Here is a 26728-nt window from a genome sequence, read left to right as displayed (position 1 = left end):
AATATGAATGCCTCGGGGGTTGGGGATTTAGCTCAGTGGTAGAGCGCTTGCCTAGGAAGCACAAGGCCCTGGGTTCGGTCCCCAGCTCCAAAAAAAAAAAAAAAAAAAAAAGAATATGAATGCCTCACTGCTAGAAAGAGCAAGGCCACAGGCTACCTGGCGTCACTGTGAGGATCCAACAGCACCTCAAGTGACTGAAGAAACCTTACACGTCATAGAAGAGAGAGACAGAATGCTTACTTGGTCTCTACCTGATCTAGGCATAGGGATGAAGAGTAAGCGAGTGAAGGATGCTCTTCCATGGTCTCCCATCAGGAAAGAGACAACAGAAGGAGTCAGCATATTCCTGTCAGCATATTCTTTACCCTCTTTCGTCTGGAACTCTAACAGCTAGGACTTTGATTATCTCATCTTTATTTGTAATAATCATGGCTCTAGCATGGAAAAGACGACCCAGTAAAGTTAGAGCTTGGCATAGTTTTCCACAAAAAAACTATTGACGAAAGCAGTGTTTCCTAGTACCAACAAGGGTTAGCGCAGTAGGGTGGGGACAGGAGTAATTAACACCTAAGTTTAAAGATGAAAGGAGTAATTGCTGGAACTTAGGAAGAGCCATCTAGGGAAGGCTGCTACTTGGGAGCCAGGTTCTTTCATATATGTGTGCAAGTTGGCAGAGAGGAATATGAGGTGACCGTGAGAGGTGGCTATTATGTGACCTTCCCATCCTGCATCCTGATCTACTGGTGACTCCCCTGGCATGAACCCAACTAAGAGCCCAAGTGTGGTCATTGCTAAAACAGTGTCTAGGGGAGAGCTGGTGCAAGGCATGTGGCAGCTGACTATGAAGGAGTAAATGAAGATTAGCAGCACACAGCTGCATGCCTCACATCCAACTGGGGTGCAACAAATACTTGTGGAGGGAGGAAACACGATGGCATGTCGAGTAGATGCTTCAACTATTATTAACATCTGGTAGGAGACTTTATAACTTGGAATCAGCAAATGCAGCCACTGCAGGTTTTGAGGGGTGCTGTTTGTTCATCTCAGGGGGACCGCTTCAGAAGAACATAGTTTGGATGGAAGCAAAATCCACCGTCCGTGGAAGGAAAGTGTCATGATTTCCACTCAAGCAAAAGTTACTCTTGTGGGCATCTTGAGCCAGAATAAGAAATGATCTGAATATTAAGACCGTTTTCATGCCTGTCCCTGTCGCATTAAGCTGATCACCTATTGATTTATTTGCTATTTTTTCATTAATTAATTCATTTATTCACTTCACATCCTGACTGCAGCCCCTCTTCCTCCTGGGCCCTCCTCACATAGCCTCTCTCCTCATATCCTCCTTCCCTTCCCTTGTTAGAAAGTTATCTCCCACCAATACAATATAAACTCTACAGTCAATCTATTGACTATCTATGGTTCCTGCATTGTCTTTGCAGTGTCTCCCTAGTATACAAGAGGGGACACCACAAGTAGCTGTTGTATAAATTATTAAAATGCACAAAGGATGGCTTAGGTGCCCCTGGGAATAAAACTATCAGTAGCAAATGTGGAAGGAGACCCATGACCACAGTGTCCTCTCCCCATCTAAGTGATCTGGACAAGGATGCAAACCTTTTGTGCCCTGCAGACCCCCTTTCCCCCACAACTGCAAAATCTCCACATGCCATTCAGTTTTAACATCCTTCCCACGTAATAGGAAAATGTCAGTAAAGCAGATACAACTCATAGATGGATTATCTTGTTTATTTGACAACCTTGGGGTTTCACTCTTAGGAGAGGAAAAACTCCAAGAAATGCCAAACGGTCAAGACATGTTGATTTAAGCCATCAGGAATAATACAAAGTCACAAAACAGCTCCTGAAAGAGTACCAAAAAAAAAAAAAAGGCCTGCTCACTGATGGGACACTGGTTATCTTTAGAATTTGTCACACTTTCCAAGACCCACAGGGTAAGACATAAACACACACAAAAGAGCAACTTGCAACTGTGGCATTCCTTTGCAACTTTCTAATTTTGTGTATCATCAAATGGCACCAACGGTAAGGGTCAACCACAAGTACTATCTCTATGTTGTAGTTATATACAGTTGATACCCAGAACTGTTGGAGAGAAAAGTGAGTGAACTCCCCCACTAAACTGGGTATGAATGTCCCAGACACTGGCAGCAACATGAAAAGACATTTTCAGAAAGATTTTGGCTGACCTGATTCTCCAGTTTTACAATCTGGTAAAATAAAAAAAAAAAAAAAAAAGCAACCTGAATTATTCAACTGTAAATTACCTACACTTTGGACCATTTTGAGTCATCAGACAGAGTCTCACCTAAGTTGGCATTTTAGGCATAATAGCTCACCAATGTTGTCTGGCATTAAAGGGACATGTACCATGCTTGGCCAACTGCACATTGCTGACAGGTGGGTAGGAGGTTAGACCGCTGCTTCCAAGTTAGGGTGCACCCTGGTAAGTAACCTGCAAACAACTCTGAATACTTAGCTACTAACAGGATTAGCGTCTACTTTCTTTGGCCAGTGACCTATACGTTGTTATATTATAACAATATGTACTATTATGTTATAACTTGATTATAATATAACTAATTTTGCAAATGCAGTCAAAGGTGACACAATAAGGCTTTTAAGATATAAAGTCTTTAGTAGGATAAAATAACAGTGTACAATTATTTTCTAGGGAATTATAACGTAATTTTATAGGATTTTATATGTTTAATGAATTCTCCAAAAAATGTTTTCATTTCTATTACACATTCAGAATTTAGCACAACGTCAGGGCTGCATGTACACAGGTGACTGTCACAGGCTGTGCTTTGACATTGCACTGCCACATAGGAAGTCTCATAGGAAGTATATACTGAGCAAGTGTGTTACTATTTAACTAAACATTATTAGGAAAGTTTAACTCAAAAATGTTGTGACAGCACCAGGCTTGCAAATCATAGAAACTGTTTTTAAAAGCTTTGTAGCTCTCTGTAGCAAAGAATGTGGATTTTTTTTCTTTTTTTCGGAGCTGGGGACCGAACCCAAAGAATGTGGATTTTCAAAAACCATCCCTACCGCTTACCGTTGTGACCACTTCCTGGAGCCATCTCAGGCTTACTTTGTAATATGATGAGGTTCAAACAAGAAATCCTGGTACCTATCCATCAAGATGTCAGAAAAGTGTGTCTGACATGTAAAAGGCTCTACATAATCAACGCATTCAACTTGATGAGTTTGGAAATCAACAAGTGAATCCATCACAATCACAAACACATAAATTCAGCCACTCTGCAAATGTCTCCTTCCTTCTTTTCCTTATACAAAACCTAGTGGGTTTCTTTGGGGGAGGGGGGGGGTACATTAAGAACGGGTAACATATGGTGAAAACAAGGGGCATCACTAGGCTGCCGTGAAAAGACAAATGGAAACCTGTGGTGTTCAGAGGAGGGAGGCTTCGCTAGGCCCGGGACCCGGAAGCTAAGGCGGTGATGGGAGAGGAGAGACCTCTGGACAAAGGGAACCGCATTGCACACAAGGCTGCTCAAAAGAACTTTTCAGGGTTTTGCTTTGTTTTTTGTTTGTTTGTTTGTTTGTTTGTTTGTTTGTTTGTTTGTGAAATGGAAAGGAAGGTCATTAAAGGTGAGGCTGGGTCCACAACGCTAGAGAGGCGAGGGCTTCAAAAGCTGGGGCGTGGAGTGTAGCTTGGAATCTAAGTCTCACAGAAAGCCCACAAGGATGGAGTCCTGGTCAATCTGTTCTTAAATGATTAACTGACCCACGTGGCAGTTAGAGGACAGTGCGTCAGGAAGTGGAAAGAGGAGGGGACAGTAGAAATCTGGCATCTCTAAACACAGGATCACGTTGATATCGGCCCAGAAATCCACACACTCCGTCCATAACAAGACCCACTATTTAGGAGGAATTCATCTGCTAGACAGGGTAGACCATGCATGAACACCTTCTGTAAGTTGTAAGAAAGTGGGAGGCACGATCAGAACTGTGGTAACTTTGGGGGTTAGTCTCAGCAAGGGTCGACTTTCTTAAATTTGTATAACTTTATATTACTAAAAATTGTTACACTTAAAAAGTTAGTTCTCGTCTAGACTGGGGAAATAGCTCAGTCGGTGAAGTGCTTGCCACAGAAGCACAAGAACCCGAGCTCAGTTCATAGAACTTGGGTTTTAAAAAGGTGGGCAAGGTGCCATGTGCTTGCAAGCCCAGCACTGAGGAGTGAAGACAGGACAGTATCTGGAGCTCACTGATGGGTCAGCCTGTCTACTCTGCAAGTTCCAAACAATGACAGTCTCAGAAAACAAGACAGCTGGTTCCTGAGAAATAATACTGAGGTTGACCTCTCTGGTCTCCACAAGCAAGCAAGACTACACACACACACACACACACACACACACACACACACACACAGACACACACAGACACACACAGTCCATTTGAGGAAGTTCATATTTACTCTCCAACACAAACCTACAGGAATTTAGACTACTAACAGGAAATGGCCCTACATTTGAGATACATTTTTATCCTACTAAGTCCTGCCCACGTGATCACTTTATAGACTCCATCCTTTCTGTTAGACTTAGATACAATTTACCTTACTGAGGATTTTATATCTTAAAAATTGTATTGTCTCACCTTTGACTGCATTTGGAAAATTAGAATTGAATAGTTATATTAAAATATACAGATGTCATAATTTTGAGATACACTCTTTAATCTCTAGTCATCTTTCCACATAAACACATTTTATTTCCTAGCCCTGAGTAATTCTGTTAAAGCCCAGCCACAGATCAATACTCCTAGGGAGAAGGATCAATAGTCAATATAATCACTTTTCTTACTTTAACTCATCCATTCACAGGTAAAGACTCTCCCTGCAAAGTGGTAGAAGATTTGAGTGAGGTCATGAGAAGTAGGAAAGGTTCCCAGACAACCTTCTGGAAGCTAAGTCAAAACTGATATTCCAAGCCAAATTAACACCCATCAAGGCTAAAAATTTGTTTTGTTTGAAGGAGATTAAAAAAGAAAAAGGTGACAGTTACCTATCAAAAGCACATAAAGACTTGGCAGGCACTTCTTGTATCAAACATTTCATCTACATCTAACACTAACGAACATTTTCTTGCTATCTACTTGATATTTTTAAGCAATACATTCTAATCTATGTACTTTAGAGCCATTCCAACGGTTTATCAGGGTTTATACTTTTAGATGATATGCTCCTCCACTGAATCCATATGTTCCCTGGCCTTTCAAATAGTCCCTGTTGCAGTACATCCATCCGCATTTGGTCAAAGCAAGCACAGTTCAAACTAAAGGAGACTAAACCCCATTGTTTCAACATACAATGTAATTAAACAGTAACTGTGGTCTCAAGAGAATCAAGTTAAAAACTATACTGTTTATACATCCCGCTATAATCTTTCAAAATTAAAATGTAATTGTTATTAAGTAGCTATTTTTTTCTGGGCTGGAAAACAAACACTTTTTCTTTATTTGAATCATATGGCCTATAATAGATGATACAAAATAGTGAAACATGAGAAAAATATGTTTGACCTTATAATGGTTTTCTACAATGCGTGTACTTTGCCGAACTTGCTCTGCTAATTGAATTAGGCTGCAGTTCCCATCCACACACTAAAGGACAGCAGGAAGCGTGGCCTACAAGTCCAATTAGAAAACTAAATGTAATAACAAAAATAGGATCAGTCCCCAAAGAAGGCTAGAAAAGTAACTGTAAATTATTACTCATTATAACAGAAAATGGAAAATGCTCACACTGGTACAGTTATCAAAGGATAAATCAGGTCAGGGGGAAAACCAATTTAACTGAGAGAGCCCTGGAAACTGTGGGCAGCTCAAAAGTGCTTACTCAAGCAGAGCTGAGTGAGAATAAAGAGGTTCATCACGGTGGACCAGGTGCTTCCAGGACTCTAAACACACTGCCTTTCACTTTCTTTCTGCGTGCAGGCATGAGCCCACAGTGGAGTTAATCAAAAAATATACCTAAGTGAATTTTTTGGAAATGAAACAGAAACAGAATGAGAATCTAGTTCCAAAAACCTTTGATATTTTATCTAACTTTGCTTCATTTGCTTATTTTTTGGCAATCCTTCACACATGGCATATATATATATATATATATATATATATATATGTGTGTGTGTGTGTATGGATATATATGTATATATATGTATATACACACACATATATCATATATGTATATGTTATATGTGTATATATATGTATATACACACACACATATATATGTATATGTTATATGTGTATATATAATATATACGAAGTATACTTTTGTGGTCTCTACTTCATTAATTCTGCTTGTACTTCACAAATCACCACTTCATAGTTATCGTTAGCATTTATTGAGCTCTTTATAAGGGCCAGGCAGAGTCCCAAGCCTCACGTGTCATTACATCCTCACATTAATTATATAACATAAGTATAACTATTATTTCTCTTTTATGGACAAGGAGTTCATGACATACAGCTCCTTCAGCCTGCTTTCCCAACCACTGCTTCAAAATGAGAGGTCCACATCTGAATCTCTAGAACTGGGAATCACCTCACTGGACACAGGATCTTTGTGGGATACATTTACAAGTCTAGACGTGAGCTCTTATCCTAGATTGTGTAGGTGAGCCCTGACTCCAATGACACAGTGTTCTTATGGGAGACAGAAGAGTGAGAGATGTCAACAGTGAGGAAATGGTCCGTGATGGCAGAGACAAAACTGGAGGAACATGGAAACAAGGCAAAGGGGTAGAAATAATAGAAAACGGGCAAAAGGGAAATGGATTCTCCCCATAGAGTTCTGGGAACCAGATGGCCTACAGACACCCAGACTTTCAGCCTTCGGAACTATGGGGGAAGACACTTCTGTTGTTTAAGCCGCCCAGCAGGTGGCAAGTTGTTAAAGCAACCCAAGAAAACCAATACAACCACCAACTGTGTTGCCACAGTCTGGGAAAATAAAGCATCTCTTGGTGGCCATCTTCAATTGTTTCTGTTGTGCAGGGCTCTCCATGCGAGAGGCAAGCACACTGTGCCACTGACTCCCAACCACAGCCCACACAGGAGTCTCACATTTTAACCCGTGGGAAAGATCAAGTCCACCTTCTCCTTCTGTGTGTACCACGAAGTCACCCACTGTACCTGATTCCCTGATAATTCAAGTTTCACCGAGTTCTGCACAGCTCAGCCTCTACTGCTTCTGTTCCACCTCTATTCGAAGGTGACAGGTGCTTCCCTGGTGCTTAGGGTACTTTACACACTGCTTAAACTGTCGCAGACAACATGGGATGGAGTCATACCCGGATTACCACTCTGAAAAGTTCCTAACATTTCAATCCAGGAAATAATTCACGTTATTACATGTGAATAGGTACTAGCATGTGTTTTGAAATTGTCCAAATACACGCAATGCTTCAAATAACCATGACTCTATTTGAGTTGATCAACTGTTATTGAAAATTATTTTTATCTTCTTTAATAGTTTCTGTTTGCCCCTCCACATCTACTCCCTAACCCAGCACTAGATCTCCATGCTGATGAGAAGAACCATTCAGAATGCCACTCATAATAATTTAAATAAGGTTTTTGGATTTCTTGGCTTATGATATTTAATGAGATTCTGGATTTCACCCATTGTACTGGATGTTGTGGTGCCCCTGCTGGATGACTGGAGAAGAGAGTTGAGGTATCCATCCCTTCCCCTCACTCTTAGCTATAGGTATCCAATTGCTTCGAGCCTTTTCTTCTCTTTAAGCCTGTGGCAGTAGAACTACACCTTCTCATCACGAGAGCTTGGTACTTCTTATTACTAATTGTTCTCTCCCCTCCCTCTGCCCCACACACCTCCATAAAAAGCCTCACTAACAAACATTTCAGCTATACCATTGAGTACACTTTCACCCTGTCAGACCCTCACGGAAACAGCAATCAAGTGTCCCCAGACAGCATTATCAAAATATGAATAATTTCTCCCCGTAAAAAACGAATCTGGATTTTCTAAATACAGAGACTTGCAATTAACTATGACAGATGCAGGTCCCTTCTCCCCCTTGAAAGCAATAAAGAGAAGAGTTAGTAACGGGATGATTTGTTCCTCTTGGACACTTGTCTCTAAAATAACTGGGCTCTTATCTTTGAATGATACGATTCCAAAATACCTGTCATCGCCATCAACAATGCACTTGGGGAAGGCGAGGCTACAGCCAAAGAGCAGGATGTGTTGATAGCAACCGAGGCGATGGAGGTACGTGAAGAACTTGAGGAACTTCTCCGTGTCCATATTTTTGACAATTGGCAAGAGGGGTGCCAGCGTGCTGTGGTAGGGCAGAATTTGACACTGTCTGTGAGTGATGTTCACGCAGGTGCCTGGGAAGTGGAGACACTCATAGTTAGAAGTCGAATAAGAAATCTGTGTCAATATGCTTACGTGACATGATAGCTTAGTGATCTTGTAATACGTCATATGTCCCTATACTATCATACAGTCAATTATACACATAGGTATATGTGGGTACAACAGTGAAATCGGCTTAGTGATATTTTTGAAGGGGGAACAGGTGTAGAAAATTCTCTCGTAGGGAACTGCTGCAGAACACCTACCTGGGAAGGATGCATGAGGGTATTTAAATATCCACATCCTGTGACATCCCAAAGCCACTTAAAGGAACTTATCATAAGAAAACAATCCTGGTTATGGATGTCAATGTGTGTACATAGATCATACTTAGTTTACTACTTTTCAAAGATAGAAACCCAAGCCTTCAACAGTGGAGATGGATTTAAATATGTGACTCTAGACAATAGAATACTTAATTCTAGGATCTGTGAAATGCTTTGGAAGAGTGTTTAATCATATGGAATGGTGGGCATAAACTAATAAGTAAAATCAGCACTTTATGAAAGAAATCAGTCCACCAAATACATACAATGATACACGGGTCTACGTGCAGCGTACAGCACACTTCCCAGTCATCTCTGGACCTCCAACCTTGCTTTGTTTCACAGTCCTGCTAGGCACTGTCTCATTCATGACCCACACAATTCTACCACCTCAAGAACTTGCCTGCTTACTCTAACATAAATCAAAATATTGACATGGGTTCCTATAATGGAATTTTGAGAGACTTTATTTTTCATTTTATTCTATCCTCTTGTCTTGGTTTAATAACCATTTAGTGCTTTAAACTAATTTGAAGTTGTTATTTATGCAAGCTAATATTTTCAAAAAACAAAATTCACAAGCTTCAGAAATATAGTGAAGCTATTAAGTCGCTTTTAATGGAGGAAAAAATAGGAGGGGAATTTCAGCAAAAACAGGAATATCTCTGCTGGGTACTATATCATTTCCAGAGAAATTATGATAATGTTCTCTCAACACATAAGGTTAAATTCACATTAACAAAACTGGTGTTGACAGAGAAGCCTGCAGTTTAGTAAGATGACCAAAGCCAGCCTTCCATCTGTAACAGAAGATGAATGTCCCCTAGTGGAGCCACCCACTCTTTCAGACACAGCTCGGAGTCTACTTTGAATTCCCTCCTATTTCCTTCTAAGCACACTTCTCATCCTACTCTTCTTCCAGTTACTCTGAACACCTATCAGAAACCCTTCCCTGAAATGAACAGACTGTAGTTATCTGATCAAAGACCCCTATACTTCTTCAAAAGATACCACCGTCCATTTTTAGAGGATATTCACTGACCACTCAACCGTGCTGAGCGCAGTGGTACAATGCGGTTTCCATTTTTGAAGGCAGCTGGAAGTAGATGTCTCTGTACACAGAACCTCAATGTAAACATGACAAAGAAGTGAAAGCCGTGACACTTTCATGTGCCTCCTTTTCTTCAAACTACAAAATGAGAATGAAGAACTGGCAGAACAAGGAAATGTTCCAATAGATACTAGAATAGAAACACACACACACACACACACACACACACACACACAGAGCTGAGATGGGACATTCTGGACAGGTTTCATGAATATGTCACTCAAGCTACTTGGGATGAAAGTTAAACACTTTAATGTGGAAAACAAACCACTGCAGGTTGGAAGAACAGGAAGACAGAACCACCTCTGTGTGCACGAAGCTCTGGTGAAGTTCCTGTGAACGAGCTGACAGTAAATGTTTCTCCATCAAAAGATGAAATGACTTAGAGGAAATCTAGACACTCATCATTTGTTGAGAACCAGCTTGGTGCTGAGAACCAGAAGAAGCAACCATATCTCCTGGGCCACAGCTATCTCCCTTCCACAACCCAGTCTGAGGAAACTCAATTTCAGAAGACTAACACCGTCCTTCCAGGACAGCCATGAAGACCAACTTCTAGACTTCTGAGTAGCTTCTACCTGGAGGCGCATCAGAGTTAATATATTAAAAGCAGTTTCCAAAAACTAATTACTAATGTCCTAAGGGAGGAAACAGCTAAAAAGAATATGTAACAATGTCGGTGTATCTGTCAGACCATCTCCTGTTGCTGATACCAGCATACCATAGAGTATGTTACAAAGAGAGAAGTCTACTTTGCCTCATGTTTCTGGACGCTCTGGAGGTAGTGTGGGGTCACATCTAGTAAGGACCTTTGTGTTGGTGGTACTCTCTGCAGAATTCTATGGTAGTGATGAATTATGACTATAAATCTTTAAAAATCTCAAATAATTTACGTAGACATAAAGAACAATTTCTTATATCCCTAACTAATTTTCCAAAGCACCATTTCATCAAAAAGTCAAGCCTAACACTATAGCACAAATTTTCTCATTACAAATGAAGAAGGCACAGCGTCCATACATATGTACTTAGAATGATAATGGGTAGATAGACAATAGGCAGACAGAAAGATTAAAAGGTGACTTACAGAAGCACACAAGGACAGTGCTGGCTGGTACAATGACCATGGAGACTGCTTTATAATCACAAGTGACAAGAGAAGATTATAAAACTTAAGGTTGGGCAAGAACACTCAACAGACCTAGCTAAGAATCCACTCATGGCCAACAAATATAAAAGGGAATTATGTTCTAAGGATATTAACTTCAACTCTTTCACATGCACACAATGGTGTCTATTGCGTATTGTCCCTCCTGCTTCAACATGTGGGTCAAATATGACTTCTTCCTAGAATAATCCATTGTCTTTGAAACACGTATTGTATATGTACCCATTCTCCCCAGCAGAAATTGATTTCCTAAGCCAATTACATGCTGTGCACCATGAAAAGTCGTTTCTCTGTGGGGATGTGGACCAGCCTTTTGAAAGGGGTCTCATTTAAGCTACTACAACATCAAACTTGCTTTTCACAGGGTGGGGACAAGCTATTTTTCTTTCCTGCCAACTTAGTAGTGAGTCTCATGGAAATTAGAGGTCAGGATTGACGCACTCAAGCACATACAAAATACAGAGGACATAATTGGCCTTAGTGTTCCTTATAGACATCGTTAATTGATTAGTGTATTTCGTATTGAAGAAGTTTCATCAAGTACAAATCTGGGAAGGGGAACAGAAAATTGGATCACGAAGGAAGAAAACTAGCTCAGGCTCAAATGTGTTCCTAGTGAAATGTTGAGTCTCACTGGGGCCTTCATTCTAAAGCACTGTTTCTGTTAGCCATGAACCAGTAACAGCTGTCAGAGTGTGCACTGACTAACAGAGAGCTTCCACTCAAGAGAACGCTAAACTGTGAGAGCACTGTGCACCTGGCAGCTATGCTCATGATTCGGGAGTTTTGCCTCCACAGCCCAACAGAGCAGTTTTCTAGATGAGATTGGGTTTGTCCCTGATCCTATCTCATTGATTTAGACACTAGGATTCTAGTGCCAGACTTAGAGACTAAAGGTTGGTCTTCTGTAGAAATTTCCCTTGTAGCTTGCAAATTATAAGCGCTGTTTTGTCAGAAATCCGGGACTCAGGAATTAGGGAGAGTCAGAATTCATCTGAATGTGAGTATTTTAAATGCAGAGCAAGAGTAAAAGGTTAAGTAGTCTAAACTAGCACAGATGGTGGTTAATTAGTCTAAACGCACAAAGGCAATTCAAGGTTCTGAGTAACTAACCTTGAAATGATGTTTCTCTGGTCTGGAGACATGGCTCAGAGGTTAGGAACATGAGCTGCTCTTCCAAGAAAACCAGGGATTCAATTCCCAGCACCCACATGGTGGCTCCTAACCATCTGTAAATCCAGTTCCACGGGATCCTATACTTCTGATCTCCACAAACGCCAGATAAACATATGATACACAGACATACATGCAGGCAAAATATTTATATGTATAAGACAAAATAAATGACTCTTAAAAAGAGTAAAAATAAATTTTTAAATGGTGATATTCATAGACTGTCTTGTCTAGAGAAGAAATTTAAGAGTTTATGGGAGGAAAATACCCAGATTCATTTCCTAGACATTTGACACTCCGTCTTCCCATTTTACCAGTAGTATTCTTTATCATCTGTAAGCCCAAATGGGCTCATTTTTGATCGATGCAACATAGTAAATGGTGTGTTTGATTTTGACTCCTATTTATTTCAACAGAGCTTTCTTTTAAATACTTGTTAAAATTAAATAAAATCTGGTTTTTTAAATAAAAAAAATAGTTGTAACAAAACCACCAAGGCAAGAGCTGTTCAAATTTTTAAAAAGTTAAAAATCTGTTTTCTTTAGAATTTTGCTATCTACTGTCTACTATCGTATCAGGGAAACATGGGTGGAGCTTCTGTTTGCCTTGGTACAATTGCATTTAATTAAAGAATAACTAGTCTGAACATCACACCAGGAGAGAAAATTATACCCGAGACATTAGTTTGCCTTAATTTGCCCAAAATGTATTATTTTAAGCACGGTTTTACCTCATAGGTCCCCCTGGCAATGGCCCTACTTTTGTTTGCCCTGTCTCCAGAGCCTGTGGATCTGTGAGATCAAGAAGCAAAGCTCTTTGTACACAGCCTTGCTCAGTGGTTTGGGGAGAAAGTCGTGACAGAGTTGGCCTTCTTTCCAACCCTGGCTCCTCTCATAAAGTCTGGTGTTAATTTGGATGCTACTTCCCATGCGGTCCTTTGTGTGGTGACATGGCTGTGAACATTCTCAAGTTCGCTCCCATCTGTGTATTTTTGTGCTCAGTATTGACCGAGCAACCATAGCCCTTCAGGGCATTGTCCTCAATCCAGTCTCACGCATTATTAGTTCATTTGCTCTGCCTACAGCTTGTTATCTCAGATTCACAGCTGAGGAAACAAGGTGGAGTCCTTTCCCTGACAGTCTACACAGCTGGCAAACGGCAAGGCCCATCTACCTCACTCCCTGCTCAAAGGCCCTTCCAGAAGCAGCTGCCTCCTCACCAAGCATCTTCAGCATCTTCTCACCTAATTTATATCCGTTCTGAAGAGCCCCACATACCATTGGTTTGAGTTCCACAGAGGTCTCTCTCCTCACATGACCAATCTCTATTGAACTCCTAGTGTGTGTCAAGCACTTTTCAAGCCACAAAGAAAATAGTAAGAAGTGAGCAAAGCCCCTGCCTTTGTAAAGTTGTGGTCTGGTGGGAGAGGAGACACAAAACAAATACACACTTCCTGGCCTATACAATGAGACACATGCCCATGATTCTGTTGCTCAGAAGAAACCAAATAAGGGACGTACCTCCCTAGAGAGAGATGCTTACCCACAACCACCCTATTCTTACTAAAAATGAACTGAGGACTATTGTTAGTCAGAGTCAAATGGAGTCTCTCTGCTAGCCCTAACAATTATGTAATAAATTAATCCTGGATGTATCCACCAAGACCTCTTATCTCTTATTGATTAAATAAAACCTGGCAAGAGTAACCATCACAAAAGACTGGAAGGACCACAGCCTTGCACAAGAGCCACTGCAAACTCGCACAAAACTGTATCTACAGGAACATCTATGGGGCAGCCATTTCTTTCATCCTGGACTGATACTCTTCATAGTCACCCTTGTATAACTAACTACTGTAGTCAAGGATTATTATTGCAAAGTGTGCAATCCCTGTTCCACCTAACCAAAGCTTCCACTCGCCTCCACTTCTTGGAATACACACAGTTCACAACGGCAAGCATATTCCCGTAGCCTGGCTTCGCTACTCACAAATGAACTTAATTAATATTTGGAGAAACTCTGATTAGTATCAGAACTGACAGTTTTGAAAGTAAGTTCCTCCTTTAAGAAATATCCCAGAAGGAGAAGCCCTTGGCCCTGCCAAGGCTGGACCCCTCCATTGCAGGGGAATGTCAGGGCAGGGAGGCCGGAAGGTGGGGTGGGTGGGGAGGGGGAACAGCCTTATAGAGGAAGGGAGAGGGGTTAGGGGAGGAAGTTTATGGACAGGAAACCTGGAAAGGGAATAACATTTGAAATGTAAATAAAAAATATCCAATTAAAAAAAAAGAAATATCCCAGAATATTCAAGCTGGGGAAAATGTAAGATTCAGAAGCCAAAAGGAACAATATGATCCAGCTCTTTGATTTTCTCTGAAGTTATATTTTCACTCATTCTTCTTTCTGTTCCCTGTCTTCATTGTTTCTATAAGATACTTAAATTGTCACCACTTTATATTATTTTCTGAGGAATCATAATCATTAAATGAGATCATCAAAAGGGAGCACTTCCCTTCTTGCCATTGGCTGAGTCATAGCACCTAGGCTGGCCCTGGAGGGTAAAGTGCCACAGCAGTGGTCTGATTCAGAGAGCTAACCTTTCCAGACAGCAAACATACTCCAGGAGCACCCCATGTAAAGTGCCCCTGCATCTTTTCACAATATGTCGGGTATTATCTTCATTATAGCATTAACAAATATAGATGGACCTGGCCTTCATGATGTTAGGTTCCGATAAGTGCATTGAAAATTGCCGACTATCAGCCAGGCATGTTGGCACAGATTGTAACCCTAGCTACCAAGGTGTTGGTAGCAAGAGAAACACACGTTCAAGGCCCACATGGACTACAAAATGAGCTCAGGGCAAGCCTGCACGACTTAGTGAAATCCTGTCTCAAAGTAACATGAAAAAAATATTAAAAGAGGGCTAGGGAATTGTTCCGTGGTTGAGTGTTTGTTTGACCTATGTGAGAGCCTAGGGATCCCTGTCAGTACAAAAACAAAAGTTCATTTAGTCAAATGTATTTGTTATGTGTAATGTAGCAGTATGGAGCCAGCACCAGTTGCTTACCTGTGTGAATAGGTGGCTGACTGGGAGCTCAGGTTTCGCCACTGCCCAGAATCACAGGAGAACATAGTATTGCACTCTGCCAGAGCAGGAGAAAAATTTCCCAACTCAAAGTAGATTTTCCACTGCACGCATGGCAAAGAAACGAAAGTCAACCAAATGAAGGTCCCTTAGTGACTTATTCCCATTACCCTCCCACATTGGAGGGATGAATTCTTCGCTAGAATGTCACTGGGGGTATACTCAATAATTATTCAATGAATGTAAGATGAGGCTAAATTGGAAAAACTCTTGGATTCAAAAGACTTCTTTATCGAATGATAGCCAAGTAGTTATAGAAAGCCAGGACATCTGAGACACAATGGCCTTGCTGCAGCTGACTGACACTGCTGCTGTTGTTTTCAATAACCCGTTCACTTGAGTCTTGACAGTGTGGGAAGTGGCCCCATGCTATTCCTTTCTTAAGATCTACTTCTGTCTTCAACTACTGACTAGACAGTATCTCTGTAGTTGAGAGGGGAGTGTCTCTCTCCTGTTTCTACAAAGCTACACCCTTTGTCATTCTAGTTGGCTTCAGCAGGAGATCTCAAGAGTAAAGGCTATTTGAATCAAATTCAAGAGAGGGAGAAATATGAAGAGATAAACACAGTACACAGAGTGCCACAGAGCACCCTGAGGACAACGGAACACAAAGAACAGGACTGAGTGAAGAGAGTAGGAGGCTCTGTAAACTCTTGGACTTAGGTAAAAGCTCTTGGCCTGAGAAACAGACCACTTACTAAGTTGAGAAAGACCATGCACGTCCTTTTGGGTCTGAGTTACTTCACTCAGATGATATTTTCTGGTTCCATCCACTTGCCTACAAAACTCACGTTGTCCTCCTTCTTAACAGCTGAATATTATTCCATCGAGTAAATGAACCACATTTTCTGTATCCATTCTTCCCTTGTGGGACATATGGGTTGTTTCCAGCTTCGGGCAGATAAGGCTGCTATAAGCATAGTGGAGCATGTGCCCCTGTGGTATCGTGGGGAATCTTGCCCAAGGGTGGTATGGTTGGGTCCTCAGGTAGTTCTGTTTCCAGCTTTCTGAGAAACCTCCAGACTGATTTCCAGAGTATTTGTACCAGCTTGCAATCTCACCAGCAATGTAGGAGTGTTCCTCTTTCTCCACATCCTCGTCAACAAGTGCTGCCATTGAGTTTTGATCTTAGCCATTCTGATCGGTATAATGTGGAATCTCAGGGTTGTTTTGATTTGCATTTCCCTGATGACTAAGGACTTTGAACATCTCTTTAATTGTTTCTTAGCCATTTAAGATTCCTCTGTTGTGAATTCTCTGTTTAGCTCTATACCCCAGTTTTTAAACAGGGTGATTTGGTTTTTGGAGGTTAAGTACAGAATACCTAGGATACAATCCACAGAACTCAAGGAAGTTAACAAGCAGAAGGGCCTAAATGAGAATGCTTCAATGCCACTTGGGAAGGAAAAAAATCCCTGGAGGCAGAGGGAGGGAGGGATCTGAGTGGGAGAGGGGAGGGGAAGGGGAAAAGATAAACTTGATCAGGTCTGGGGGCGTGGGGGAGACAGGAGATAACCCCTGAGGGCTACCGGAAAGAATGGAAATATGCAAACTTTTGGGGTGGGGGGAGGTGGGAAGATCCTCTAGAAAGTACCAGAGACCTGGGAGGTAAGAGAATTTCTGGACTCAGAAGGAAGGATATTAGATGAAATGGCCAACAATGGGGAGAAGGAACTTGTAGAGTCCACCTCCGGGAAAAAGACAGGGCATCAAGAGGAGGGATGGGGTTGCCATCACACAGTCAAAAATTCTGACCCAAAATTGTTCCTGTCTGAAAGAATTGCAAGGACAAAAATGGAGAAGAGCCTGAGGGAAAGGAGGTCCAGTGACCCGTCCAAATTGGAATCTAGCTCAAGGGAGCCTCCAAGGCCTGACACTATTACTGATGCTATGTTGTACTTACAGACAGGAGCCTAGCATAGCTGCCTTCTGAGAGGCCCAACAAGCAGCTGACTCAGACAGATGCAGGTACTTACACCCAACCAATGGACTGAAGTCAGAGACTCTGTAGTTGAATTACAGAAAGTCTGGAAGGAACTGAGGAAGAGGGTGACCCCAAAGGAAGACCAGCAGCCTCAACTACCCTGGACCCCTGAGATTTCTCAGACATTGAACCAACAACCAGGCAGTGTACAGGAGCTGGTCTGAGGTCTGGGGGGAGGAGGAATAGGATGAAGAACTGTGGGAGGGCAGACCCAGAGGAGGCAATGACTGGATTGTAAAAGGAATAACAGTAATAAAAACAAAACAACAACAAAACAAACAAACAAAGCTGAGAGATATCTCTTAAAGCAAAGGTAATAGTTATTTTTCTATGTGCTGTGGCTAAATGCCTCAGAAGCAACTTGAGGGAAGAAGGGTTTATCTCATCTTACATCCATCGGGGGCTGTGTTGGGGGACGGTGTGTTGGGGGAGGGGCAGCTGTCACTGCAGCAGAAGCCTGAGGCAGTTGGGCACTTTGCATTTTCAGCCAGGAGCACACAGAGATGAATGCTGGTTCTCCACTAGCTGGAACCCCATACCAGGGAACAGCACCGCATACATGGGTGTGATCTCTCTCAATTAATCCAATCTAGACTATCTCTTTCATTCCTGGAACGGACTGGAGACTCAGAAACAAATCCACATATGCGTCATCAGTTACTTTTTATAAAGATGCCAAGAATCTGTAGATGTAAGATGATCTCTTCAACTATGTTTAGAAAAATGGATACTGACATACTGACTCATTAAAATGGATCCTGTTCTCACACCATATTCAAAAACCAATTCAAAATGGATCAAAAACTTAAAGGTAAAATTTGGAACTGTATGAAGACTCAAGAACAAACTACAATGGCATAGGCCTGAGCAATGACTTTAAAAATATATTATCCAACATGCAGAGAACACAAGACAGACAAACGGTGTCCCGTCAAGCTAAGAGCTTTCTACACAGAAATGGAAACAGTCAACATTACAAAGTGGCCCCTATGAAGTAAGAGAAAATATTTGCAGACAGGAAGAATGAATGTGGTAGACCAATTGTACAACACTATGATATAGGTACTGATATTGTATTAGACCTGTTGAAAGTTGTTAAAAGATGCCTGGTATGTATCATTCGTACATACATACATACATACATACATACACATACATAAATGTCAGTCACAAAAAGAAACTCAGATAATATGACAACAGCTTTTCCTCATACTTCATAGCCAGGACTTTGCTTTGAGGAGGAAATGGGTTGCAAGTCCTCACCTATGACCCAATTAGACAGAAATTAGAAGAAGCCTTAGAGTCTGTTCCCTGCAGTACAGCAAAATGAAGTCAGGTCAGAAACACATCAACTGATCGGAATGATGAAGGTCATCCACCATTCCATAACTTACACAAAAGGGAACGTTCTGCCAGTCCTTCCTGAGACTACCCGATTTGAAAGGAGCTGTTTTATGATAAGACATCATAAGACATCATAGGTACCAAAAGTTTTAGCCAACAGTTGTTGCAATAGTGGAGTAGCCCATGTAGAAAGTGCTCCAGTAGGAAACCAAGTATTACGGAAACCTTCACAGAAATGCAGCAAATGAAGAGAAGAACAGGCAAGTCTGTGATAAAAGGGATATAAGTTTGATGTAATGAAAATATGGAAGCTATAGAATATAGCCTTAAACTAAAATATATTTTATAATTATAATTAAAACTTAATCTGGAGGAAATAGGGTGTTTTATTATAACATTAAAATTGTATAATATATATATGTGAAAAATCTTATAAAACTTGGAAGTGGACATAGTCATCAGAAGAGGTTTTCATAATTAACATAATTATAAACACATGTTCAGAATCTGTTCAACTCAAACACCACGCGCAAATATGAGGCGAATGCTGCTGAGCGGTGAGAAGGAATAATACGCGCCAACACAAAAGCATGAGGAATGGTTTGCACCAAGTGTGGACAGACAGAAAGCTTTGCGTTTGGAAAATTCACCACCGTACTCATTTCCACTACAGCTGTATAGACAGGGTTATTCTCCAAAGACACAAGTAACAGCAAGCAGACTCCCATTGATGAGGCTTCCCAAATCCCTGAGATAGTCAGCAAATCGAATGATTGGGGCCAAAAATCATGCACAGTATCCACTTTCTTTCAGAACCACATGGTAACGCACGTAGGGAATCACATTGCTCAGCTTGGGCTGAGTTTTCACTTGGTATCTGAGCCTTTGGTTTCTAAAGGGTCACTTCCTGCTTTGAGGTTAGCCGGGATTGTTTTAGCCCTGCTGATGGCATGTTTTATGTTCTAATCGAATCTAGGTTATTGGGCTGTTCTTCCTAAAGGGGAAGTGATGGTGGATCTGGAGAGGACACATTTGAGCCACAAATCTTTTCAGCATGACTTATCTGGTTCTTGTTTGCTCTAACTATCAGCCCTGGGAACATTACCTTTAGGGGTACCTGTTACATGGGGGATAGATCAGGATTTGCTTAGGAGAAAGGTTGAAGGACGATCCCAGAAACGGTGGTGGTGGTGGTGGTGGTGGTGGTGGTGGTGGTGGTGGTGGTGGTGGTGGTGGTGGTGGTGATAATGATGATGATGATGATGGTGATGATATTTAAAAGGTGGCACAGATACTGTTCCCTTACCTCGTCCAAAGCCTAGCACTGCTCATCAGATTATGTTTGCTGTCTGGGAAATCTGATACATCCCAGAGAAAACATGAAAAGACAGGGTAGGGAAGAAAGGAGCTCTGGGAAGCATTTCCTTCTCTCTCGGTAGCTGTCCAAGTCTTCACCAGAAACCTGGCTCCCACGTGAGCATCCCACAACTGGCATAGCAATTTACTTGTTCATAGTGAGATGCTTATACTGGTCATGTCGAAATCTCCCAACTTTACTTTTAGCCTGGATAATTTGATTTAATCTGTAGAAGGGGGCCTGGTCAAACTCAACAACTGGCCATTTGGATGCAATCCTGGTACTCAATGGAATACTTAAGAGTAGATGTTCATGGGTCATGACTATAGCAACTTTGTAAGTAACCCGAAAACCCAAGGAGCCGGGAGGCTAGCTAAACACCACAGATTACTTTCCTCTAGATGAAGCATCCTTCCTTCATTAAAATGCAGACCTTAGCAGTCAGACAAAGAATTTGGGCTCTCTATGAACTGTCTAAGAGAAAAATAGCATCTCTGTCCTAGAATCTCTGATTGAAATTTTGAGTAATTCATTTACCAACATGAGCAACAAATACAGAAAACAATACATAAATCATAGATACTAATGAATCAGCATAGAGATGCTGCAGACATTCCCAGACACTATTTATGTTTCATCCCGTTAGAAAATTTTGGCTTTTGACCAATTGCTAGTAATCACTATTTAATGTGTTAATAAATAAGCAGGGATTTGACAATTTAATGTGTTTTACATTTCTAACATGTTAGTGATTACATTGAATTATTACCCTAATTATTTTAACTCTGTGTTATTTACTTTAGGATCAAACAATTATTCTGGAAAGGTGTTTGCCTTCTCCAGATTGCCAAAGGAGTCCTTGGCAAAAAGCATTAAGAATTCTGCCATAGAGCATCAGCGTTTCAGGAAACCTGACACAGATAACTGGGTCTGGGGTTTGATGCCTCTGTCCTCACGCTGAAAAGTTGTCATTTAATATACAACATTTTTCACATGAAGAAAGTTGCATGGGCATGCAGATAAAAGCCCATTTCTGGATGTTATGAAATATATAATTGAAATTTAAAATTTTTAAATTACTTAGTTATTAATTAATATGTCTTCTGTCTGCTAAAATAACCTAAATACCAAGTTGGGTGCGGTAACATAAGTTAAATACTCAGGAAGCGTCTACCACACTGATCTTGGCGAAGTGAGTGTATGGCCATTTTTCTTTGTTTGAGCCATTACAAAGGCAACCTTCGGAAACATGTTTGGTCTGCAATAGAGAAGAAGACCAAGTGTGCATCATTCCTTTCTTATAGCTATCAGATGATCAAGCAATATAGCTATGTAAGCAGTGATATAATCATGTATAGGAACTCAAGCAAGCACTGAAACACCATAGTGGTGACTGTTACATTTTACTTTGCCACGTGATACTTATTTTATAACACTTTAAAGGAAAATATATAATTTTTACATGGAATTCTTAGATCATTCAGATGCATGCCAAGACCCAGACCCAAGAAAATGAACAAAGCAAATTGGTATGATGATGACAATGACGATGATGACGGTGATGACGATGATGATGATGATGATGATGATTTCCAAGACAGTTGGAGGCTTCAATACATACTATCCACAGTGAATTAAACAACTAGACAGAAAACTATTAGGAAACTAGAGAAAGAACATGTTTCTACTTCCCTTATAACCCAAAGAAAATTGGAAGCATGTGTCCATGCCACTGCTTGTACAATAATCATAGCAGTGTAGTTCTCGGGTGTTAAAAGGCAGGAGCAACTCAGATACCTATCCTTGGGAGGATGAACAGGTGAAATATTACATAGCCATTCGATGGAATATTACTTAGCACTAAAAAAGGGCTGAAGTCATCGGACCTGATATGGATGCATCCTGAAAGCATGCTAGGAGAAAGAAACCTGTTGTCTGATACACTTCCACATGTGTCCAACTTTGGAACATTTTTTAGACACCACGCTGTCATTGACAAAGCTCACACAGAGGGCCACACAACTGAGCTACAAAAATCATTCCATAATGTGCTAAGTCACCTCTGAATTTTGAGGCACATTCATAGCTATCCTTGGCTAGATGTAGGCTTGACATACCTGCAGGTTTCAAAATGAATAAGCCTACGGAGGCATAATCAGATTAGTTTAAGCTAAGGATTGTACAAAAAGGGAATATGAAGCAATAGAAAGAGTGTTTTTGCAGCCAATAAATAAATAAAATAAAATTAGGTAGTAGTAATAATCCACACAACTTTATAAATACATTAAAAACTGCTGAATTGGACACATCAGGAAGGTGGACTTAATATGTTGTTGATATCTTAGGAAGCAATTACAGTCTTTATTAATTTGTTCTTTGCCAATCTGACCCTTGTATAGAATGCATTCTGACCACAGAGCTCCCTCCTGTGTCTCTTACTCATCTTCCACCCCTACCCTTCCTCCCACCAAACTCCCACTCCACTTACAGATCCTTTTGGTTTGGTTTTGCTTTTTTAAAAGCACTTATCCGCGCGCCCCCCCACCCCCCGCAAGGGCTGCCTACAAGAGATCTAAGTAGAGAACAGAACATGAAAAGTTCTCAGGACACCAATCCATTTTCCAACCCTTCACCAGAACAGTCTCAGAACATAGTCTACTTTAGTGTGAACCACACTCTATGTGGTCCCTGACTTTTATTAGCCAGTTGTTCCCTTTCCTTTAATGTGTTTAAATACTTACAGTGTACATAAAAAGAAAACATTATAAAATGAAGCCCAGATATAGCACACAACCCAGAAACACATCTCTTGCTGAAACACAGCATTAACATTTACAGTGGGTCACCTCCTTCTCTTCATTGCCTTTGGAGCTCACAGCGAGGGTCAGGAAAGCCCAGAAGTACAGCCTGTCACACAAAGCTACCCCCCATGCAGAAAGACCAGTGGCCACAGTGTAGCAGTTATGCGGTATATTCTAATCAACACCTTGTACCTGAGAATCCTCAGCCTTGGCACGATATGATGGTCCCTTGGAGCAAGACCATTTCTAACTACCTTTGAATAAGAGTTGGCCAGGAAATCCAGGTAGAATGTCTATCCATAGTATTTAGGGATCAAAGTACTCTTAAATAGCTTTTATATATACCAGGGAATTTAAACTCTTGGTTGGAACACAGTAATAACACAGGGAGGGAAAACAGTTCTTCTGCAAGGTGCTAATATGAAAAGAAGACATCAAATGATATTTTAACGTTGGTTAAATAAAACCAAGCAGGGGAAGTGTGATCAGATGTCACTAACATATATTAAGTATTTCCAGTAGATACACTTCACCTAGTCATTCAGGTAGTATCAAGAAGAGCATAGCCAGCCATCACTAAAGCCAAAAGGAAACAAACAAAAGAACGAAAAGCTGATGACTCGTTCTATTCTCCCAGAACCTAACATGTGTGCAGTAGTACTCTGAGTGTTATAAACAATAAATTCTGTCAGGAGCAGAGGCACTGAGAGAGCACTGGCCCAGGAATCCCCATACCCGAGTCACAGCTTCCTATCCACCAGTTACCCATAGAAGCTCCTAGTAGCCAATGGTTCCAGTTAATGTCAGCAGTGAATTCCGCGTCTCCCTGGTGAGCACATGCAGCCAAGCACACAAGCAACGCAGATGGGTAAACCGTCAAAGGATTTTAGCCTCTCCTCACATAATCACTGTGACTTCACCTGGATTTCATCTACGTGTCAAAATAAGTTCATATCCAGCCAGAGGAAGGGAATGCTCATGTCAGGGCTCCATCAAAATTCCAAGCTAAGCAGCAAGAACCCTGTGTTTTTTTTATTCTCAAGGGTCTGTGCTTGTCAAACTTATTTGAGTCTTAATGAGTGACAGAACCTTCAAACTACAGACAAATCCACTTAAGAGGAAGAAAACAACAGTTGCTGTCACTGCGACCACATTGGCTGGGCTGTTTGATGTAAATGACTTCTTCACTTCTGATGGAAAACGCCTGTCCTTCAGAGAAATGAAGTGCTTGAGCAAAGTATGAGACCTCGGATTTAAATTCCCTAGGAAAATAATTTCAAGGTGGCATAATTCTGCTTTGCAATATTGCTGTCCAGGTTGTAAGCCTGCCTACACCCGGATTGCTGCTGAACACTGAGTGTAAGAGAAGCCTAAGACCCAGCGGTACACTGTGAAATAGTGAAATCGAAGCAGGCAGGCCTTCTGGAACTGGAGAAACAAAACAACTCTGCTTTCTCTCAAGCACTGACAAATCCCACAGCATGAGAGCTCCAAGGTAACTTACCCTTTTCCCTGCCTATGAAAACAATACTCTGGCCTGGGACTAAGGACTAAGGTGTGATTCCTTTCGTGGATGTCATGAATGAGAGAAGCAACGTGACCATGGATGGATGGGTTTATGTCATTTCTCATGACATCACCTTGCTGGAGGGAATTTGAAGGGAAATAAAAAAAAAGGGGGCACCAGGACAACATGACAGAAGGCCTTCATATTTTTTGTATTTTTGGAACAGAATGCCTTTGCACACAAACCCTTTGCACCAGGCCTTCTGGAAATGGGGTAACTTTATTGAAGGTCTGGGGCCAGCTAAGGTTTAAGTTACATGCCATCGTATGGTGTCGCCCAATTCTGTCTTCTCTCTCTGGCCCAATTCTTTTTCTGGAAACACTAACTCTCCCTTGGAGTTCACCCAGCAGGAGTTCTTGGCATTTTCCTGAAGGTGTGATTGTTTGCAGTTGCTGCCAAGATATTGGGTAACTGTCACCATTAATAAAAGAAGAAAGCAAGACCCAGACAAGCACACCTCTAAAGCAAATAGGGGTGAGTTTTTAGTCACACTCTCCTCTTCCTGCACGGATGCGGAATCCCTCTAACAAGACCCAGAGAACACAAAAGTGACTTCCCTTACTCAATAAATAAGTAACTTCTGACACAAGACTCACAGTGAGTCAAGCAACTTGTACAAAGGGCTCTGGTTCAGAAGTGTTAACTCATTTACCCTGCTCTATCTCACTCTGGCCTGCAGAGCCGCTCCATTTCAGACTTCAGTGACGGGCACTCCACTAGGCTTTTTGGATGAGTGGCTCTCACCTCGTGACCTTCGAGCATCAGTTGTGACAGACACAAAGGCATTCTTGGTCAGCAACTCCAGACTTACTTGTATTTCCGTGACTCTGGTCCTCTAGAGAAGGAGCTCTAGGTGTCCAGGCAGGAATGGATTGGCTGGGGGGCATAGAGGGCGCCCCTGTGTTCTCATATCTATTTACATGGATAACACCAGGCACTCGAACTTCACCATCAGTGACCAAAGGTTCACTGTCATTTGATTTGAAATAAACCTTCTTTAATGTTCCTGAAAGACAAAAATGCATATAGAGATATATTTGAAACATTTCTCAATGTGTTATTTTTTTTTAAAAGTAAACATCAAGGGAATGTTAGTGTTATTTGCCCTTCTGTCATCCTATGCAGACAAACCTAAAAAATAAGACCCAAGCTACTTTTAGAAGCACCATCGTCATGGGGACAGCGGCTAGTGATAGTTTCTTCTCTCACAACAGTTATTGACCTTCCTAATGCTCTGACCCTTTAATATAGTTCCTCCTATTGTGGTGACCCCCAACCATTATTTTAATTACTACCTCATAACTGTAATTTTGCTACTGTTATGATGGTAAGGTAAATATACCCCCAACCATTATTTTAGTTACTACTTTATAGCTGTTATGTTGCCACTGTCATGAATTGTATTGTAAATACTTTTGGAGAAAGAGGTTTGGCACAGGGGTTTTCAAGCCACAGGTTGAGTTCCGTAGTCAGACAGCCTTTGAGGAAGACATTACTTTCTCTAGTAGCACAGTTACAGCTGTGTCTGGAACACAAAGAATGTGGGGCATGTCTAACCCGGCGGAGCTCTACCAGGAATAAAAGATGATGAGCCCAATGGTGTTCTCGTCCCATTCTCTGTTTCTCCATGTCTTCTAATTGCGTGCCCCTGGACCCATGCTCCACATGGCTCTAACTTATCCCTAACCCTAAAGACAGGGAGGTAGGCTTGCTTTCAGCCCTACACTTCTCCCAAATTTGATTAAATTTGGACATAGATAAAAATAGCCAGACTCAAATACTTACCACAAAAATGTCATAGAAACAAAAAAAGAAGGATTAAATCCAATTATAGCACAAAAGAGATGGATAGGATAAATTACTTTCATCTTTAATCAGAACAACATAAAAGGATGACATAAGAACGAGCCAATGAACTCAGATTATTGACTGGTCATTCACAGAACAGAGAGCCAAACGTAGGATTATTGAAAATGTCCTTGTTTGTTTTGTGGCAGAGTTTTTAAGACCCTGAAAGAGATTACATATTTTCAACTCAATCAAAATAGTAGACTTGACTTTGTGAGCGTAGCACCTGCGTCAAGCCCAACAACAAAAACAAACGAATGTGATATTGACCTATCCTTAGAAATACCCGAGGGAGATCTCTTTTCCTAAAAACCATTTACAGTGAATGATCTAATTGGTTCTCACTCTTCTAGATATTTCCAAGGACCATTAAACACCAAAGAAATACAAATGCAATGTTTACTACCAGTCTATGAAAATATGTTTGCTCTGCATGAGGAAAACATTAACTCCAAATCAAAATAGCAAAACAGCCATCCCTGGCTAACTGAGGTCAACAGTTTCACCTGGCAAAGGATTCT

The 26728-nt window shown here is 41.1% G+C and overlaps 1 protein-coding gene across 2 annotated transcripts in view; it reads right to left on the bottom strand.

Moving 5' to 3' along the window:
• The window catches only part of Corin (corin, serine peptidase), a 230059-nt gene that overhangs the window by 141098 nt on the left and 62233 nt on the right, over positions 1-26728 (bottom strand). For both annotated transcript variants that reach the window (XM_008770139.4, NM_182473.2), the window contains exons 3-4: positions 25171-25365; positions 8208-8415 (exon numbers count right to left, since the gene is read on the bottom strand). In XM_008770139.4, coding sequence (XP_008768361.1) covers positions 8208-8415; positions 25171-25365 — 403 coding nt within the window. The remainder of the gene's footprint in view (positions 1-8207; positions 8416-25170; positions 25366-26728) is intronic.

This window comes from Rattus norvegicus, chromosome 14, assembly GCF_036323735.1.
Source record: "Rattus norvegicus strain BN/NHsdMcwi chromosome 14, GRCr8, whole genome shotgun sequence".
Lineage (NCBI taxonomy): Eukaryota > Metazoa > Chordata > Mammalia > Rodentia > Muridae > Rattus > Rattus norvegicus.
The sequence above is the reverse complement of the archived record's forward strand: the minus strand, read 5'-3'. Positions and strand labels throughout refer to the sequence as shown.